General features: G+C 44.4%; 3 protein-coding genes across 7 annotated transcripts in view; all 3 read left to right on the forward strand.

The window, feature by feature from the left end:
- The window catches only part of LOC120893894, a 63,305-nt gene extending 54,439 nt beyond the window's left edge, over positions 1-8,866 (forward strand). For all 3 annotated transcript variants that reach the window (XM_040296082.1, XM_040296083.1, XM_040296081.1), the window contains 4 exons: positions 527-610; positions 3,185-3,326; positions 3,425-3,622; positions 5,609-8,866. In XM_040296082.1, the coding sequence (XP_040152016.1) occupies positions 527-610; positions 3,185-3,326; positions 3,425-3,622; positions 5,609-5,724 (540 nt within the window). In that variant the 3' untranslated portion in view covers positions 5,725-8,866. The remainder of the gene's footprint in view (positions 1-526; positions 611-3,184; positions 3,327-3,424; positions 3,623-5,608) is intronic.
- Positions 8,867-12,521: 3,655 nt separating this feature from the next.
- Positions 12,522-14,511, forward strand: LOC120896240 (chitotriosidase-1). The gene is made up of 4 exons (XM_040300225.1): positions 12,522-12,724; positions 12,800-13,259; positions 13,332-13,857; positions 13,935-14,511. The coding sequence occupies exons 1-4, from the start codon at positions 12,637-12,639 to the stop codon at positions 14,436-14,438; spliced, it is 1,578 nt and encodes a 525-aa protein (XP_040156159.1). The 5' UTR covers positions 12,522-12,636; the 3' UTR covers positions 14,439-14,511.
- A 1,915-nt stretch (positions 14,512-16,426) lies between these two features.
- Positions 16,427-19,732, forward strand: LOC120900305 (glucose-6-phosphate exchanger SLC37A2). Of its 3 annotated transcripts, none has more exons than XM_040307248.1 (6): positions 16,427-16,820; positions 16,989-18,109; positions 18,328-18,369; positions 18,574-18,757; positions 18,821-18,969; positions 19,050-19,732. In XM_040307248.1, exons 2-6 carry the CDS (start codon positions 17,156-17,158, stop codon positions 19,416-19,418), a joined length of 1,698 nt encoding a protein of 565 aa, XP_040163182.1. In that variant the 5' UTR covers positions 16,427-16,820; positions 16,989-17,155; the 3' UTR covers positions 19,419-19,732. The 3 variants fall into 3 exon arrangements, with proteins under 3 accessions (XP_040163182.1, XP_040163090.1, XP_040163270.1); XM_040307156.1 differs by having other exon boundaries at positions 16,427-16,761; XM_040307336.1 differs by lacking the exon at positions 18,328-18,369 and having other exon boundaries at positions 16,427-16,761.
- The last annotated feature ends 753 nt before the right edge of the window (positions 19,733-20,485 follow it).

Here is a 20,485-nt window from a genome sequence, read left to right on the forward strand (position 1 = left end):
AAGCATTCCAAACACTAATTGTAGACACCATAAGATTTATTTGGATCATTGAATATTTTATTATTATGGATTGTTTGTGCCTACTAGTAACGAATCATATGATTGGGTATCAGGAATAAACAACAATTCGATAATTTTAGCCAAAAATGTTATCGATTTCCCCAACAAACTGCACGTGTAACGGAATTTTTCCAAGAAAGCCAAACAATTTCCTCCAAAAACTAATGTTCCCTTCCACCTCCATACGCGGGATGGTGTGTTTTGTTCATACAAATGTTAACAACAACCATCCAGCAGCATGATGTCTGTTTTCACTAGCAAAAACACAATTTCACGCTGCCGGGTCGGTCGCCGGAAGCAACCCAAACTACACAATTTTAGCGCGAAATTGTTAACCCTTGCCTCCTACTATCGAGCACCACAGACTGTTAGCTTTATTGCCACGAGCCTTACGCTATCAAACAGCTTCCCGCCATCCGGCCGATGCCTTTCTACACCCCAATTTCTCGCTTTGTTCTCGTTGCAGATTTACTGTTTGCTGTGCGTGATATCGCAGTACCAGGAATATAAAGCTGGCCGCGGACAGGCCGATGACGATTCGTACACTTGCGTAAGTACCCACCTTCCTGTTTCCCGTTTTATGATTGAACTTTCCGCTAAAACCCTCCAGCACAGTAGCGCGCAATCGATACAACCAGCCCGCCGCCGGTTAATTACATTTCGAAGAACGCACGGAAGAAGGCTTCTCATCCTCAATCCTGTACATAATTATTGCGTTTGACTTCGATTGGCCCAACAGCTTTACAGCTGTGCTGTTGACACGCTCCCTCTGCTACGGTGCTGTTGCTAAGTTCTGAGAAGCGTCAAATTAAATAGAGACATCGCCTGGGACGCAACATTGCTACACGGTTGTTTTAATCGGAAGCCGATAAAAGAGAACAACCTAAGCAGTGTCTGTTTAGATTAGAAGTGAAGAAAATCAATACGCGAGCTAGCGAGCTTGTTTCTGAATCACTTTATTTATCCCGTTCCGGCTGGCTGATCCGCTCATTCGCAGCGTTTTATCAAGATTAAATTATATTCAACACGTTTCCATTGCACGAAGCTTACCCTGAAACGGCTTGCCGGAGCGGCTGCAAACATTAACCGCTCCAAGAGTTCAAAGTTTCCGGAGTTTTGGGAGTCGGTGGCCACCGCTGCTGCCGACCAATAATTCATAACATCCGCGGGAAGTGCCGCACACGAAAAAAAAGGCGGAACAGCGGAGCAGCGTGGAGGAATTGTACTCAGACCCATTAATCATAATATGAACAAATAAATACCGGCGTTTCGCCACGACCAAACCGACCGGATTTAATCTCTCCGGCGGACACGGGTGGGCGAAGGTGGTAGGCGGAATAATAGCCCCTTGTAGTGGTGGGTTTTCCCCCACTCACATTGTGACATTTTTCCACGAATGATTTATCCTTCTGGGGGGTGTGAAAAGTAAATCCGGAATTGGTGTGGCGAAAGGTTTTAAAGAATAGCACAAGAAGCATGCAATGCTTACGATCTTCCTGTGTGTGTGTGTGTGTGTGTGTGTGTGTGTGTGTGTGTATGTGTGTGTGTGAATCTACAATAATGAGCTTTTCGCGCGATTATCATATCAAACGCACATGAAAGCGCTTTTGATTGACACGGCAACAAATTAAACATGACACGGTGCCAAATAGGATGACGTGTTACATGTTTGTGATAATTGAATTTAAAAAAATACCTCTCTAAAAAAGGTATATAATTCGCTTTCCATGAGAACTCATTACCTAGGATTACAATGTAACACATTTAATGGTTGTTGAGTATGATTAATAACTCAATCGAAAGTCAGTAGATAATTCTGATTTAATTAGATTTAATGGGCAATTCAAATATTTAAATTTGATTTTGATGAATTGAACAGCCATTCACTAATGGGATTACCACTCAACCAAACATATTCCCTTTTTTAATCTTTACAGTGTTTGGATACTGTGAAAAATTGCTTTATTGTTAAACCAATGGTAACAGTTTGTTATCATCATATTCATGGTCATTTCAAAATCTTTAAGGCCGGTGGACATTGTCCGTACTTGCTAGTGTAATTTCGATTTTCAATAGCGCATCTGGCGGCGGCTGACCGAAGCATTTTGCCAAACAATTTGGAGCCGCTTCAGAAAATACGTTATTTTTCCATGTTTTTTACTTTAACTGGACTGGAAAAGCTTTGTAAGTGATAGATAAATATGTGGTGCAAGTATTTCGGCCATTTTCGCATAAAAAAACGGTGAAAAAACTAATTAATTTTGAGATTCAACACGACCATTCCCCCGACGACCAAAAAAAGCTTCCACCAGCCGCCGCCAGATGCGCTAGTGAAAATCAAAATTACACTTGCGAGTACGATCAATGTAGCCCGGCCTTAATAGTTCCATTCGATTTTTCGTACTTCGAGACGAAATGGTACAATAGATTTAGAATTGACACGAATATTTCATCAACTATGCTGTGCAAAGAATGCTTTAATTAAATTGAACTTTATTGCTTTAATGGCTTTAATGCTGAGTTGATACTTTATGGAGAAGATTATCTGTAATTTAAATATTTAATTTATAAAGAACACACTACAAAGTCTTAATCTATTGCTTGGCTAGTTAATTTTGTTTATACATTTTAAATTCCTTTGTTATAAACATGAATTGCCAATCTATTCATAAAATGTAAAAACCAACACGGAATTCAAATTCTACGTAATTTGTAAACCAAATATTCGACCTCCAAACAGACACATTACGATGAACATCCGCATTGTATTGAAAGCATTTTTGTTCGTCTAAAAACTTCAGAATTCCATCGTCCAAGATTAGCCGAAGTATGAAAATGCTTGCAAAAGCATATCTTTATTTTTACTCCACCAAATTCCTACCGAAAAAAAAGATCAACCCCCAACCGTGGAACTATGATTTGCATAAATGTGGTCACCAGAACGCGTACACTTTTTCCCATCCGAAGAATGCGCGACGGCTTGATAACCCTACCGGCAGCCTCTTGTTAGGACCTTTTTCGTTCTCTCCTTTCCACCATTATCCCAACCAAACCCTTTGGCGGTACCGTACGCTCATCTTTAATTCGGTGCCCTTTGATTTTATTTTTTATTTTTAATTCACAGCCCACCAACATACAGTACAGTCCGCCGGCGCCCACCTGTCTACCGCAGGCCAAAACGACAACGCTCAGCCCCGTCATCTGTCCGCACTCCAACTGCACCCTCATCCCGGAGGAGACGCAGATCAATGGAACGTTCGTGGGAAGTATGCTAAAAACCCGCCCACCAGCCCAGGACCCGGTTCAGTAGAGTCTCCTAACGGTTCGAATCTCTGTTTCCGCATTTTGCCCCTCGCTCGCACAGGTGTAGCATCGTCCCCGCTAAGGCCGCCGCCTCCGACGGTCCGTCCGCCGAGAGGGTCGCTGCTGAAGAAGCACGTCAAGTTTTCGGCCAGCGATAAGCCGAAGGGCTGCTGCACGGGCATCATCCATCCGGAGAACATCATCAAAGACGCCACCAAACCGAACGGCCACATGATGGTGTCGATCGAGACGCTGCCCGGTAAGTGAGGCCTCTGTGTTGTTGTTGATTTTGGATTTGTTGAGGTGTGTTTTTTGTTGCTTTGTTTTGCTGTTCTGCTGTCCGTGTTACTCGCTTAAGCAATTCCACGAACGGGACGAGATGAGTTTTTAATGGAACCCGCTGCTGCCCGTGCTGCTGGCGATTGTTAAATAATCATCCTTTGCGGATGCCTATTTGAAGGGTTTTGCTATTTGTGTATGCTTAAATCGTTCTTTTGGCAATCTATGGTTAATTATATCGCTGCATGATTTGAATTATAATTAACATAAAATAGCTCGACAGCCTCTAACAATCTTATCAGGTGGTGAAAGGCTATAATTAAAAACCTTCAGTACAAAAATCACAGATTTTCATACTCCTGGTATATTTCAAACCAGTTTAGAGAGGAAAAATGGTACACTTTTTATGGGGTCACATTTTACCAAGTGTAGTAAAAGTTACCATGTTATAGAACATGTTTTTGTTTGTCCATTCTACTGCGATGAGCGCTCCCGTTTTGTGTTACTAAATATCACAAATTAAACCGAATTTCTATCTGCAGCATGTGCACTGGAAGCTTTTACGAACTGGCTGGGCCAATTACCTAGAACCGGCGAGGCTCTGTGTCTGCATGAAAATAGATGCGGCAAGCTTTCCAAAAATTCGTTACCATGGCAGCCATTTAGATGGAAAGCGATTAATAGCCACCTTCAAAAAGACGAACATTTTTTGACGTTGGAAACAAAGCGGATAGAATGCCTGGTACAATGTTTACTGTCTTTTATCAAACAAATAAAGCTTTTGGAAAATGTTTGGTTTTAACTTTTCGAATCCATCCCTCCATGTAGTGCTTGAATTTATGATCCGTTGAACTGTTCTTTAAAAATTCTATAAATCTAAAAGCCATAAACTAACGCTACAATAAATGAAATAAATTTTGAATGATGTTAGCTGCACACATTGAACTATTTTGAAATACTTTGCTCAGCTATATTTAATAAATTCAATTATTTATTAATTAATTGATTGATTAAATTATTAATTTCTTTATCTTTTTATTTGTTTATTTATTTATTGATTAATAAATTTATTTATGTATAGATTGATTTATCTATTTATTCATTTATTTCATTTTTTTATTTATTTATTTTCATTTATTTATTTATTTATTTATTTATTTATTCAAATATTGGTTTATGTATTATGTATTTAACTATTTATTTATTTATTTATTTATTTATTTATGTATTTATTTATTTATTTATTTAAATATTTACTTATTTATTTATTTATTTTTATTCATTTAATTATGCATTTATTTATTTATTTTATAGAAAAATCAAGCATAAACAACTATAGACCTACACAAGTTATTTCTATGCGTTACATTACATTACACTGATAAGACAAAAGAGATAAAATAAATATTGAAGAAACACATGTTACAAAAGACCAAAAAAATAGTCAACAATACAAAGATTTTTAGCTGAAAGGGTCTTGGAAATCTTTACCAACATGCAACATGAAACCTACTAAGCGGTACGGTTCGGTGTATTAAAACCATTTATTCTTTAACCATACAATGTGTTGATAATACTTGAAACGAACTGTAGCACTATCTAGGAAAAAAAAAGTTAGCAAAGGAAACCATTTGGTCCGGAAATTGATTTTAGAATCAACATCCAACTGTAACGCTAAGCATTAAACAAGCTTTTTTTCTTTTTGTTGTTGAAAATTGCATCCACTTTTTAACATTGACAGTGTCGTTACTGGCAAATAGGAATTCATATTGAATGGTTACTAAACGTAACGTACGTTTGAAATAATCCAACCAGCATCATCATTTTGTTGAATTTTAATCCTTTGTAGAGAAAAATTATCAAAATCATGCTTCAACTAACGCTACTATTTAGTTACAATCGAATGCAATGCACAATATCTAATCTGCTTCTAAATGTCCGCTCACTTCTCACATCTCATTTCCAGAGTACAGCGAGGATAAGCTTTCCTGGCACGAGCAAAAGCTGTCCAACGCCAATCAACTGTATCCGAGCGTAAAAGGCTCGACCGCGCAGCACCATCAGCAGCAGCCCGAACACTAACCATTCTCTCTCTCCAAACGGTGCCCAACCCACACCGTGTCAAACTGTGGCCATAATCGAATTCCTTTAGGAGTAAGCACTCTCTCCCCGGAATTCGATCGTACGCGCGGATGTACCGCAATGCACACGGCGGAAGCACCCATAATAACAGGGCACAGGGCGCTGCTATAACGAGCAACGAGCGGAGCAGAAGAAAAAAAAAACAAGCCAAAACGATCACTGGAATGCGTAAAACGGCCACAGTCCAATCTAGTTTTTCGAGCGCTTCCTACAGCTATCATTTCGCAGTTTTACGACCCCCACCGTTCCTCGTGTTGTTCGATAGAGTTTCGAGCGCAAGGGCATAGTTTTTACTTTATTTTTGTTTTTGCCGGTCAAACAGATACTGAGCAGTAGTGATACTTTTCGTTTAATGTCCTTCCTCATAGCAAAGCAAAAAAAAACAGAGGCGATTGCCTAATGTCAATGACCGTACCAATGACGATGGCGCCAACAACCCCGAGGGGAGCGAGTATATTCATTAACACAGGGAAGGACTCTTGTTTTTTTTTGGGAATTCGTTTGAAAACAAATTTGCAATGACCACACGCCATAACCATTCCAATTGGATGTTGCTGGAAATGGAAAAGAAATGAACATGAAAGGAACGAAGGTAGCAAAACAAAGCATCAAATAGTCTTTACAATGTTGGGCCATTAACTGGAAAGCAAAACACGCCACAGTGATCAGCCGCTCTTCAGGCTGTGGTTTTGTTGTGGCTGGCTGGAGACTTTCAAAAAGGATGGCCATTTTGAAAGCATGGACCGGCGCCGGTAAATCATTCGAAGTGGAAGCTAACTTCGCAACCCCCAAAAGCACGCGTCTCAAGGCGAACGAGTGTTCTTCCCCTTATCCTGCAAGATGAGCCCCCTCCGGTTGTTTTGTTAGTATTATTATCGGGCAAGCATTTCTAAATCATTATCCAGCATGTGATAAATGAGTGACGCACAGTGAGCGCTTCTGTGCTTTACCTTTTTTTTACCCCTTGGGAATGATCTCGGAACACCGTATCAGTATTGCAGATCGAGGCACGATTTCACCGCACCACTTAATCAGCACGCTGTTCTGCTCACCTGCTCATCTGCTTACAGCGCCCACAGCTTGTTCCTTCGTTAGCGCAATGACTGGTTGAATCAGCGAAAATAGAAGAAAACACTTTTAAATGGTCGCAGGTTTTTGTCTTTTGCCTGCCGCATTTTTTTTTTCCTTTTGCCATCCAAACCCTTGGGTTGGGCGAGACATCTCTCAAACTCAACGCATCATTATAGAGCGCGGCTGTCTGGTACGCTTGTGCCGTCACCTGTCGCCTTTCAACCGGCGGACCAACAAAAGCGAAAACCGCAGTGACGGATGGATGGAAGCAAAATTTGCCACCCTCAGCCTTTTGTGTCGTTTCATCCCATTGACTCGCTATCCGCTCCTCCACAGACGCGTGGTTGCTGAGCGCTTCTTGCGCCTCGCAACGCGCCTGAATGTATGCAAAATGAGCGCAAATTATTTCTCAAGTGGCTGCGGGCTGAGCGTACAAAAGGGGGGGGCGAGCTTTAGACTGTCACAAAAAAACAACAAACGGGACACACGCTGTCCATGTAACCTCCTCTTCTTTCCCTCCTTTCTTGGTTCTTCTTCATCCTGCTCCCCGGTCGTTGATGTTGCCAATGTACTCCCGAAGCTGATCGCAGGAAATGCCGCCAGTCAGGATAAATGACACTTCCTTGGTGGGACAACGGTCACCACCCACCGCCTAACCCCACCCGTTTCCAAACCCCAAGGGTCCAAGGGGCGAAGCAGCAATTAATTAGTGCACGGAAAATCTCGTTGATGTTTTTGTTTTCCTCTTGTGCGAGACATTTGCCTTTGCCGCTCGAGTCCCCCTACCCGCATGAAGAGGGCCCGGCCATTTTAAACTGCTTGCGCTCGGGGCCCAATGTCAAACTTGAGGTGGCGTTCGGGGTTAAAACGGGGGAAGGGGTGTCGATGGATCGAATTACCATTTCACCATTTCCTTCCCATTTCGCATTTCGCACGGGCAAAGCAAGGGAAGAAGTGTGCCTTGGGCCGGCCCCGTTGCTCGAGAGCGGGCGTGCTCGATCGAGGTTAATTGTAATCGCGCAATCAGCGTAAGGTATGAACAAGGTAGAAATGCAATTATTTTATAATGAATCAATGCACCGCACTTGCCGCTTTTTGTGCTGTCGCATGCTCTTTTCTTCGGTTGTTGGAGCTTGCTCGCTGTTGTTGCTTCCCTTTGAGTTGAGTGTTGTCGTGTTTTTTTGTTTGTCGAGTTTCAAGCGTTCGGTTCAATAGCGCTTCTTAGCAAAATTGAGTGTAGTTCGTGGCAATGAAAATGTGGTATATGGGTTTAAAATGAACACTGCGCACACTTACAATTATAATTAGGACACGATTTTGCGTGGGGGAAAGAGCGAAGCATTGAACGAATTGAGAAAAGTGATGAAGTGATCTCGACGAACGATCGTGAGTAATAGAATGAAATAATCATATTTATTGCTCTTTCGTAGAAGAAAACAATCACGTGTCTTGAGGGCTACGGATTTCTGTCCCATGATCGCGTCGTGAACGAACCAAACACCGTGCATACATACACGATAGCGTTAAGCAAGAAGACAGACCACATACAACAGGAACTGTGCTGATGACACAGCGCACGCTTGGGCTTTACTCTCGGATGCAACGTCAGTGGGCCACGCAAAGCAAGCAGATGCGAGAAAAGCTTGCCAAACCCAAAACCCTCACCATGAACTAAATTACAGGAAACCGGTAGCGACTGTGTGTGTGTGTGTTTTTAGTTTTGTGCGATTCATTTTTTTACCAAAGTAACGGGAGGGAATGTATGTGTAACAGGGGAGAGTAGAAGACGGTAGACGGAATGAACACAGCTGAGAGCTGTGTGGCAAAACTGTGTGATATTTAAGAGTATTTACAGATAAAAGGGAAAGAAGGAAACCAATTGATTGTAAGGGGTACGACGGGCGGAAGGGTATAGCGGAGGAAAGGATGTGTAAAAAGGTGAAGTGCGTGAAGAAATATATTTGTATCTGTACCGATTCACAGAGCTAGCCATTGAATCGGGTGTGTCTTAGTTGGAACGATTTCTACCTTTCTACCGGGTGATTTGTGAAGGAAAGAAATGGCTTCATAGCAACGGGTAAGTGTTGATGTGACATCAAAGGGCTCTGTAATCAAAACGGGCATGATCAGTTTGCTCTTTTCAATTTATAGTTTTTCTTAACAAAAAGTGCTCCAAAAAGTGATAAATAATCACACTGCGTATTCATGTGATTGATTATTCTGGGTCTGATTTTACAACCATTTTTTGCAGCAATTGATAACAGATTAGTTATTTATACTTTAAGTAACGAAAACTGAATTTAAAAAAAATCGAAACCTGGCTAAGCATTGTGTTGCACACTGCAACAGGACTCTTTCTTTCGCCAGTTGGTAAATATTTTTTAAGTTAAAACAAGCGTTTTTTAAGCTGTCTTATTATTAATTTTTTCATTAGAGACGCTAAAAAGTCCGTCACTTGTCGTGGGCTTTGACGAAAGAGTGACCTTGCATCTTTCGCTTAGCCTAGATCGGGAATCCTTCGGGAATGCTCAACCCGATCAGTGATAGACGTTGACCACACTAAACACCGTCTGTGTCGCCCTCTTTCGGGAATCGACAAGAAATAACACTGTACCAGCGAATCGACCGTTAATAATAATTAACACATTGCATTAACATGCTCAACTCCATGATGCTGCATGAGAAACGTTTGTATTTAGATAAGAGAAATTCGTGGACTCAATGCTGATCTACTAGTGCAGTTGAAGATATCATCATCCATTATGCTTGTTACAAATATGGTTGAAGGTAGGTGTGGACTGATTAATCCAAGAGGCCTAAAGATGTGGTAATGAAATGCCTTGGATATCCTTGGTGTGGTACGCGTGGACGCGTGGTAAAGTGAATGGTACGCGTTGTTACTTGAATGGAGCAATAGATTCAACGTTTCCTGGTTTAGATAAGCTTCTGAGAATCGGACAATAATCCACCCAACTCCAATATAACAGTAATGTTCCGTATCCCTGTTCATTGTACTGATTCACTTCAGGTCATTCAGACTATGGAGCTGATCTAGTACAAGTCCAAGCCCTGAATTTAGTCACTGTATCTTTTCCAATTCCTGGAATTAAGAGTTTGCTTGCAGCTAGTTACTGAATGTCTAATTACTAATTACATTTTCGCATGTCTTATCTCCAGTTTTACCGCTGTTATGATCGAATGATTAAAGTTTATTTGCTGAATAAAACTATTGAACTTATCTTGCTATAAAGCATCTTGCTTCTATGACATTCGAACGAACCTTGAGTTGCTAAATCAATCATCAAGAAGTAAATATAATTTATTGTATTTTTTTGACTTCAATATTTCAATATTTGCAACATTTACATTGAATGTAAGAACTTGTAAAACCTAAAAAAGTGCTTCCACCAACTATAAACTATTCAAAAAGAATTATGTGTTACTCAACAAATAAAAAACAGGTTAATCATTTTCTCCTCCAACACTCCCGCACTGACCACAGTTGCCAACACACTCGTGCTGGCATTACGATACGGAACCATCAATTCTATGGCGAAACGATATGACCATTACCGGCGATGCTATCAAGAAAAACCTTTTCCTGCCTTCAACCCACCTTCACCGGCTTCCACTCCATCCACACTCTGGGATAATCAAACCGAAACCGTAGATAAAGACGCCAGCAACGGTAGCGTGTCGCTTGCCTTTCACCCAATCAAAATGGACAACGCCGGTATGCCCAAAATACGCATCCTGCAGCTGTACGACCTCATACCGTGCCAATACCACCGCTGGTGGTTTTGCTGCGTAGTTCACCCTTTTTTTTGGTTGCTTTCCTTCTTCTCTCCACCACGGAAGAAATGGCTTGAGAAACATATTTTTTAACGAACACACGACACACAAACCCGCTGCCGAATGCCCGATATAGGGGGGGGGAGGAGGTTGGAACCCGGGTCCCTTTACGTCCGATTTTCCGCAACATCGCGTGAATGACGCGTGTATTTTCGTGCTGGTGACAATCAACTGCTCGGTCGGGTTTCGGTTTATGGAGCGAGGAAGGTAAAAAAAAGGTAGCAAGGAGGTACACCATAGTGACCGTAGCTGATGAGAGGAAAGAGCTTGCAAAATATACTGCCATTGGGTGTGAGTGTGTGTTCCGTAAAAAAAGGGGGAAGAACTATAAGAATTTTGAGCTCAAAATAAGCTTACGTTTGTGAGTGTAGGGAGTAAATCACTCAAAAAGATGTGTTAATAAAGCCTTCTTATACATTTGAAGCGTTTCCTCGCCATTGGAAGCGTTTACGCCCTAAAGTATGCAATACGCACGTGCACGTTTTAGTAACCGTGTTACTAAGCGGTTCACTATTGAATCGTACTTATCGTGCTCTTATTATTAGTTAACTCATCTTATCAAACGACGGAGGCAGTAGAATACTGCTTTAGCTGTACTTCGTGAAACGTTCTTTAATTGGAGAAAACAACGAAGTATAACTAATGAGAGTAGTAAGTTCGAACCCGATCATAACCAACCATATACAAGCTTTAAAACGGACTTGCTAAGAAGGTTATTGTTTTTACCTTCCCGTTCCTCTCCATTAACTTGGTCCATTTTGGCCCATCGATAGGTTTACATACAAAGAAAAGTACACCTATTCACATGGCATTATGGCAACAATGCCTTGCAAATCCAGACCGCTCCAAACGACGCTGAGAAACGTATTCTTATCAACAGTTTGTACCACCTTTCGAACAATAAAACGGAAAGACTTATTGGATTTGCTGCCTAATGACGAGACAACGATGACCAGCTGGTCGAGTGGTTCAGCGGTGATACAATACACTACAAATCAAAGCTTCGTAGTTCGATTGATAACACCAGCACCAACTTACACCGGACGGATGATGCGATAGTTTGTTGGCAGTTTACAGATTGTCCAGCGGCAAATGAGAATAATAGTGAGATGTTTCTTGGCACAAAAACTCCTCTAAACACTGCTGCTCCGCTTGAAAGTAGTGACCATCGAAGCGTACCGGATGTGTTCCATTGATGGGACGCGTGTAATGGGCCAGATAAAGCAGCTATTACTCATTTGGTTTTGTTCTTATTTCCGGTAACCATTCGTGAAGAGCATACGTATACTTCAAAGGTAACTTTATTGGCACTTGTTGGATATATTGCCGGCTTAAAGTGTGTCGGATTCCCCGCAACGCTGTGGACCAATCAGCGCTCTGTTTGCACCATATATGGAACCTAACGATCAAGCAGATCAAGATGGGTCGATTTAAACAGTATAGAAATCGAGAATCTATTTAAATAGTCGTCTTATCGGAACAACAAAGTAAGACACCAAGTAATGAAGTATGCAAGTAATGTATGTAGCCGTGTCGTACTCTGCTAAACAATGACACAGTAAAAATTCTACTCCAACAATGTCCAACATTCACGTTGGAAGGAGTGTGTCTGAGTCTGTTTTGACGCTTTCGTTGTAGCGAGGAATCAGCTTCAGTTGTGACAGTGCGCGCACAAAACCATGGCAAGAAACACGCCAATTGCGACCACTTCAAATCTGTGCGCTGTGAGGTCTGGCTTCACGGGGTAAGAATTGCAGTGCACTTGACGGCCGATGCCAGTATCTTCCCGATAACGCCCTGCTTCAGGCTATAAAAGTGCTGCATCCTTCATCAAACACGTAACAGTGCGTTCGTAACCGTAAGTGCGACGCTTTGTGAGGGATTTGGGACAGCAACAAAACACACGCTTAAACAGTGACATAGTGAACAATGGTGAACTGGGTTGGAGTGTTAGTGCTAGTTGCAGTTGCTGCAGCAGCCTTCGCGGAAGAGCCACACAAAGCAGCCAGTGCTGAAGGTGAATTTTGGAGTGCCAAGTGAACGTGATCGTGTGGGCTAAATCCTTGATTTGATCGTTTTATGCTATCCGCAGGCAAGAAGGTGGTTTGCTACGTAGGAACGTGGGCCGTCTATCGGCCCGGCAACGGACGGTACGACATCGAGCACATCGACCCGTCGCTTTGCACTCACCTGATGTACGGGTTTTTCGGCATCAACGAGGACGCGACGGTACGCATCATCGATCCGTATCTCGATCTGGAGGAAAACTGGGGCCGCGGTCACATCAAGCGGTTCGTGGGGCTGAAGAATGTGGCGCCGGGGCTGAAGACGCTCGCCGCCATCGGCGGCTGGAACGAGGGTTCGCGCAAGTTCTCCGCAATGGCGGCCAGTGGTGAGCTGCGGAAGCGCTTCATAACCGACTGTGTTGCGTTCTGCCAGCGGCACGGGTTCGATGGGATCGATCTGGACTGGGAGTATCCGGCCCAGCGGGACGGTAATCCGCTGATCGATCGGGACAACCACGCCCAGCTGGTGGAGGAGATGCGAGAGGTGTAAGTGATTGTTGGAAAGGATAACGCGCCGCTCTGTCGTCTCTCTATACTTACCCGCGTGCTGGTTTTCAGGTTCGATCAGTACGGTTTGCTGCTGACTGCGGCCGTCGCTTCGGTGGAGTTTTCGGCCGGCGTATCGTACGACATACCGCGCATTTCGAAGAGCTTCCACTTCCTCAACGTGATGGTGTACGATATGCACGGCGCTTGGGATAGTAACTGCGGCATCAATGCTCCACTGTACCGAGGGTCGGCCGACACGACGGACAGGCTGGGACAGATGAACGTGAACGCCAGCATCCAGTTTTGGCTGGCGCAGGGTGCACCGGCCGAGAAGCTGGTGCTTGGCATTCCCCTGTACGGACGAAGCTTTACACTGGCCAATGCGGCCAACACGCAGATCGGAGCGCCGACGGTTGGAGGTGGGACTGCAGGGCCTTACACGCGTGAACCGGGCGTGATGGGTTACAACGAGTTTTGCGAGAAGCTAGCCACGGAGGCATGGGATTTGCGGTGGAGCGAGGAGCAGCAGGTACCGTACGCGGTGCGCAACAACCAGTGGCTGGGGTACGATGATCTTCGATCGGTTCAGCTAAAGGTAAGGATCGAGTTGAGCGTCATTACCAAAGCCAGGTCTAAAGATGCTTCCTGCTGTCTTTTTTCTCCTCTTTTTAGGTAAAGTACCTGCTGGATCAAGGTCTGGGCGGGGCCATGGTTTGGTCCCTGGAGACAGACGACTTCCTCGGAGTGTGCGGTGGTGGACGGTACCCGCTGATGCACGAAATTCGTTCGCTCGTTAATGGTGGTACGCCGAGTACAACGACTCAGCCACCATCTGTCGCATCGACCACAACCACTGTCGCACCTGGCACCACTACAACCACTCCTACGGGGGCAAATCCGGGCACGACGCAGCCTCCAACGAGCGATGCTCCGAATCATACCACCACCAGCACTACTACGGGCGGAAATCCGGGCACGACGCAACCACCATCTGGCGTTGGTCCGTGTGCCGGCGGGCGGTACGGGTTTGTGCCGCATCCGACCAACTGTGCCCGCTACTACATCTGCCTCACGGCGGACACGTACTACGAATTCAGTTGCCCGCCGGGGACACTGTTCGATCCGGTGCTGCACATCTGCAACTGGGCGGATCAGGTCAAGTGCCCAAATGAGTAATTGAGCAGATGCTTAGAATTAGTGATGTTCTCTTGTGTGAATAATATTTATAACGAATTTTATGATAAGCTTGGATGGTCTTGTACTGCAATAATTAATTTGTAAACAGCATCCGAAAGAAAGTAATTAATATTAAAGCTATTTATATACTTTTTGATATCGTCAAAACTGACGGTTTTGATATAAATGACATTCTTTTTTTTTTCATAAAATAATTTTCTATTAGGCCTACCTAAGCAATTATTGAGCTTGGGGTTATCGATGGCTTATTCGTTTACCTATATCAACTGAAGAGATGGGATAGTCAGCCTATCAGATAGTTTCTTCACGTGGTTTGATCGCAGGACGGGTATGTTTTCTCTCTCTCTCTCTCTTTCTCTCTCTCTCTCTCTCTCTCTCTCTCTCTTTCACTCTCGCTCTCTCTCACACACACACACACCAAAAATCCAATTAATACCAAAAATCCATTTTAATCCTAAACGCAGTCTAAATGACTTCTAAACGAAATCTAAATCACTCGAGTACTTCAACGGAAAGGACTCCCTTTATCAATTGGTAAACGAGTGACGCATTTTAAAAATAACAGAAAAAGCTGCAAAAAAGATAGTGAGATAGCTAGCTAGGGAAGCTTTCCTTCCCCAAGCGCCAAATATTAAGCTTAAACTACTGGAAAATCAAATATTTATATAAAAAGAAGAAAGCTTCCTAGCTTCACTGGTTTGCTCAATAGATGGCGTATTCTTCTTCTTCTTCTTTGGCACAACATCCGCAGTCGGTCAAGGCCTGCCTATATCCACTAGTGAAGTGAGCTTGGCTTTCAGTGACTTATTGTTACCATAGCAGGATAGTCAGTCCTACGTATGGGGGTACGGTCTATTCGGGACTTGAACCCATAACGGGCATTTTGTTAGTTCGTTCAAGTTGACGACTGTACCACCAGACCGGTCCCAATTATATTATATACCAGCGCGTTATATTATATTATATTATATACCAGCGTATTATAACTCATCATTATATTGTTGTCCTTTTCTTGCATTGTGTCTCGACAAGCTTCATCCCAAGTGCCACAAATCCACTAAACAACCACTAAACGGCTTCTAAACGACTCAAGCACTCTACCTCAACGGAATATAGAAAGACTTCGTTTAGCAGACGGCAAACGACTCATGCATTCTAAAAATAGCAAAAAAAAGCTGGTGGCGCCATCTGTTTGTGGGATACCCAACCAGTTGAGCTTCCTCGCTTGGAGGAGAGCTTTCTCATTTCCTCTGTACTGTTGTATGGTTTCGCATTGAAGTTATGCATCGCTAGAACTAGAACGGCGATACGATTGTTTAAATACTAAACTCCAACGGAAACCACCAGCACTGAAGCAAGTGAGATTTGAGTGATGGTCGTTGGTGTTGAAACCCACGTATCTGACCACACGACCATTCACATAGATTTTTGCTCAGTAAATTTGAAGGCTATATAGGTAATGATAAGATGAAACTTGTCGAAACACATTGCAAGAAAAGGATAGCAATATAATGATGAGTTGTAATACGCCATCTTTTGATCAAACCAATGAAGCTGTGGAGCTTTCATTTTTTTTCTATGGATATTCAATTTTCCAGTCGTTTAAGCTTAATCTGTGGCGCTAGTGGATTTTGGTACTTGGGATTTGTGGCACTTGGGAGTCGTTAAGAGCCCGTTTAGTGGTCGTTTAGTGAATTTGTGGCACTTGGGTTGGGCCTGGTTCTGGTCGCTAGTGATTTCCATATTTCATATGGAGTTTACTACATTAAATACAATTGGGAAATGGTTTTATGACTTTATGGTCAGTATTCTGAGAACATTTGTGATTTTCGGTACGATAAATGAAAAATCGGTAGGAATACATTCAAATCGATAATTCTGGTCACTCTGTCTTCAACGTCAACAGAGTTTGACATGTTTACAGGCCGCTCCGTGTATGCGTGCCCTCGTGTGCCTGTGTGTGTGCGAATGCGTACTTTATTCTGCTGCTGCACCCCCATCCGAGAACAACATCGCACAACGTCGTCAGCTGTATAGTGTGTGGTGGCAGGGGAAAACAATACCGCAGCATTGTGTAGCATAAAGAACTCGCCACCCCGATGTGGGCTGCCAATCGACAGTGCAACCACATCATGTACTGCTGCTGATTGGAAGCGTTTTCAAATCATAGGAATTACGGTCACCAACAAGCCAACCAGAAAGCATTCCCAACCGCAGAATGTAGCGATCGATTGCGGGCGTCTGGATTGCGGAAAGAAAACAACCAACGGGCCTTCCTTCGTGGCAAGTGTTCAAGTGCTTCGTAAGTTGGCAGGCTCAGGCTGAGTCATCGTTTAGAATCGAACGCAACGTAGCGTGTCTGTGAGTGCCCCCCTTCGCGAACGACCGAGCATTTTAGCGCTCTTATCAGCTCGTTTAGCAACCATCAGTGCGCGTTTTTTTGCTGCTGCTACTTCTTTCTCCTGTGCCGAGATTAAATGTTTGTTGTTACATATTTCGATTATATTGTTTTCCTTTTTTTTGTTGCAGAAAATCAATCAGCGCGAACAACTGAGAGAGAGACGAATCGAACGAACAACCCAACAAACACACAAACCCACAAGCGGAGTGGGAAGGGAGGCGTCTGTACTGCTGCCGCAAGCAGTAAGATAAAAGAGAGCACCAGCAAGAGCGAGCGAGAGCGAGCACGGAGTTGAATGCAAAGGGCTCGCGTTCCGTCCACCGGACGACAGCAAAGGATGAGCTCGACCTACCCGTCCGCCCCGATCGGCGTCCGGCTGATCAGCTACCTGTCCGCCAAGCTATGTCCCCGGCTGCAGGTGAACCGCGTGCTGTGGTTCAAATGTTCCGTCCTCGGGCTCACGTACCTGGCCTACACCTGCTACCACATGACGCGGAAGCCCATCTCGGTGGTCAAGTCGGTGCTGCACCGGAACTGCTCCACCGTGACCCTACCGCCCGAGTTCGTTACGCCCGGGGGTGGCGGTGGGGGCGATCCGACCGTCCCGCCACCACTGCCAACCGATGGCACCTGGTGCGACTATGCGCCGTTCGATCAGCCCGACTTTAACTCGCTGTTCGGGGCGCTCGATTCGGCCTTTCTGTTTAGCTACGCGATCGCCATGTTCTTTGCCGGGTTCATTGCGGAGCGCGTGTCGCTCCGGTACTTCCTTGCCCTTGGGATGGCATTTTCGGGCCTGTTTTGCTACCTGTTCGGCATGGCGAAGGTGTACGACATACACGCGCTGTGGTACTTCGTTGCGGTGCAGGCACTGGCCGGCATGTTCCAGACGACCGGCTGGCCCGGCGTCGTCACGATCGTGGGCCGCTGGTTTGGCAAGTCCAAGCGGGGGCTAATCTTTGGCATCTGGAACAGCCACACCTCGATCGGGAACGTGCTCGGTACGCTGATTGCGGCGCACTATGTGGAGCGGGACTGGTCGATGTCGTTCGTGGTGCCCGGCTTTGTGATGGGGCTGTGTGGGTTTCTGATGTTTCTGTTCGTGGTCGAGCGGCCGGAAATTGTCGACTGCCAGGAGAAGGTGGCGGACTATGCCCAGCAGCAGCGCGGTTCGTCTGCCGGGTCGAGCGTCCGGCGGATGGACGATTCGGTGAGCGATGTGGAGGATTCGGGTGTTAGCGCGGAACAGGTAAGGGAAAGAGAGTTGCCCTTTTCAGGTGTTGTTTAATATTTGTGCCCGTTGTTCATTAACCATGTATTTTAAATGTAGAAAAAGAAAGCGACATAGATTAATAGATATATTTTTTCTTTTTTTTATCATTCTTTTTTGTCGCTCGCTTTTTTCTCGTGCTGTGCGTGTAAAAAAATTGCCTTTTATTGTGCGCCATTGCGCCATTCCAATCGCAGGACAATGTTTCGACCAGAACCTTACGCGGCAGCTATTACTCTGTAAGTGCATGATGTTTGTAACCATTTTGGGGGTCTAAATTTGGTGTTGTCAGAATTGGTTCTTATCGTGTAGCGCACGGACCATTATAAATCGTGCACAGTTAATCCATTTTTTAAGATAATTCTTTAAAACATTAGCATTAGAATTAGCTGCTTTTTTGCGGCAATATTACTCTAAATGCCATCTTTCAACCTCCCTTGCAGGAAATCAACGAACGAACGCCCATCCTCGGCAGCATTAACCGTGCGCCACCGCAGCACGACGCGATCGGGTTCTTCGGCGCGCTGCGCATTCCCGGCGTGATCGAGTTCTCGCTCAGCCTGTTCTTCTCCAAGCTCGTCAGCTACACATTCCTTTTCTGGCTGCCGTTTTACATTCAACACTCTAGTAAGTGCACCTCTTCCATGTATGAAACAAGAATTGGAACATTTTTTCCATTATTTTTTGTAGCTTCCATGGGCGCCAAGCTGTCGGCGGACGTATCGACGGTGTTCGATATTGGGGGCATTATCGGTGCGATCGCGGCCGGCATGATGTCGGACGCGTCCGCCATGCCGGCGACCACCTGCACGGGCATGCTGGCGATCGCTGCACCGCTGGTAAGTGTCACCAGTGGCAATCAAAAGGCTCATCTTGAACGGTTTTCGCTGCATTTTCTGCTTTCCTCCCACCAAAACAGCTACTTATCTACCGGTGCTGGGGCAGCGTTTCGCTTTCCGTCAACATACTGCTCCTGTTCGTGGTCGGGCTGATGGTGAACGGACCGTACGCACTGATTACCACCTCGGTCAGCGCCGAGCTGGGGCAGCACAGCTCGCTGAACGGCAACTCGAAGGCACTCGCCACCGTCACCGCCATCATCGATGGGACGGGCTCGATCGGGGCGGCCATTGGGCCCCTGCTGGCGGGCATGGTGTCCGGCTGGAACAACGTGTTCTACATGCTCGTCATATCGGACGTGCTCGCGCTGGCCATGTTGCTGCGCATCAGCAGCAAGGAATGCTCCAGGCGCAACATCAACCGCCGCTACAACGTGCGCATTGAGTGATAAGGGAAGGGGGTAGAGGAAGAAGGAAAGGAAGGAATTCGAATACGCGCACAAAGGTCGCGGTGGGTGTACGGCGTGGGTTTCGTGCGCGTGTGTACAGTTTTTACAGCTAGCTCTCGATATATACACAATATATGGTCTGATATTTTCGAGCACGAAACGCGCGGAAAGGGAGTGAAGGGGGGAAGAGGATACAGTGGGGTGGGATTTGCTTTTTTTTTATCATTAATGTTTAGTGCGTTTTTTTTCGCTGCCTGCAGCCGATAAGAAAATAAATAAAAGCTCTTTAAAAACTGGGTGGTCTCATCTTACAACAAAAAGTACTTTGTTTCGGTTCATTTTCATTGGGATTTCACGACAAGCGATGGCTTTTCTATTTTTCTTTTATTCATTATTACGTTAAAATCACAGCAGTCTTTTAATGATAAACTTGTTCAACTGTTTTTTTGTGGTTTGATTTGTAAGGGGGAGCTTTTCTCTCTCTCTTTCTGTCCTGTTGTTGCTTTCTTTTGCGAGTGAAGAGGCGCTATTTGTTTTTTAGTGTTTTTTGCTATTAGTTATGGTGTACTCTCTCTCTCTCTCTCTCTCTCTCTATTGTCCACTGCTTGGTGGTTGCCGGGGGATGGCGGCGTGGAGCGAAAACCTGGTCAATTTTAAGACGTGTTAGCAGTTTGAGCGCTTAGTTACTTAGTACAAGCGAAGTGTTTGCTGTTTCGTTTCTTATTGCAGCTTGCGTACATTCCAGTACATTTAGTTATTTTGTGTCCATTTTTATGTTTCTGATTCTGTTATATTGTTTTGCTTTAGGGCTATTGTAGGAAGGGTGGTGTGTTGTTCTTCTCTGTGTGTGTTGTTTGCATTTATTTGTATTTGTTTGTTACTTACTAATTTAACCATTAATCCATCATTTTGTGGGGCTGTCTTTTGTATCTTCTTCTTCTTCTTCTTCTTCATCTACTACTTTCTCTTGTTCCTTGTCCTTTCGCTTCCGCTTGTAGCTGTAGTCAATGTAGTAAACGCAGTAGAGGGGTTCATCAATATGGAAAAAATACTATTTAGCCAACTAG

This window comes from Anopheles arabiensis, chromosome 2 (genome assembly GCF_016920715.1).
Source record: "Anopheles arabiensis isolate DONGOLA chromosome 2, AaraD3, whole genome shotgun sequence".
Taxonomy (NCBI): domain Eukaryota; kingdom Metazoa; phylum Arthropoda; class Insecta; order Diptera; family Culicidae; genus Anopheles; species Anopheles arabiensis.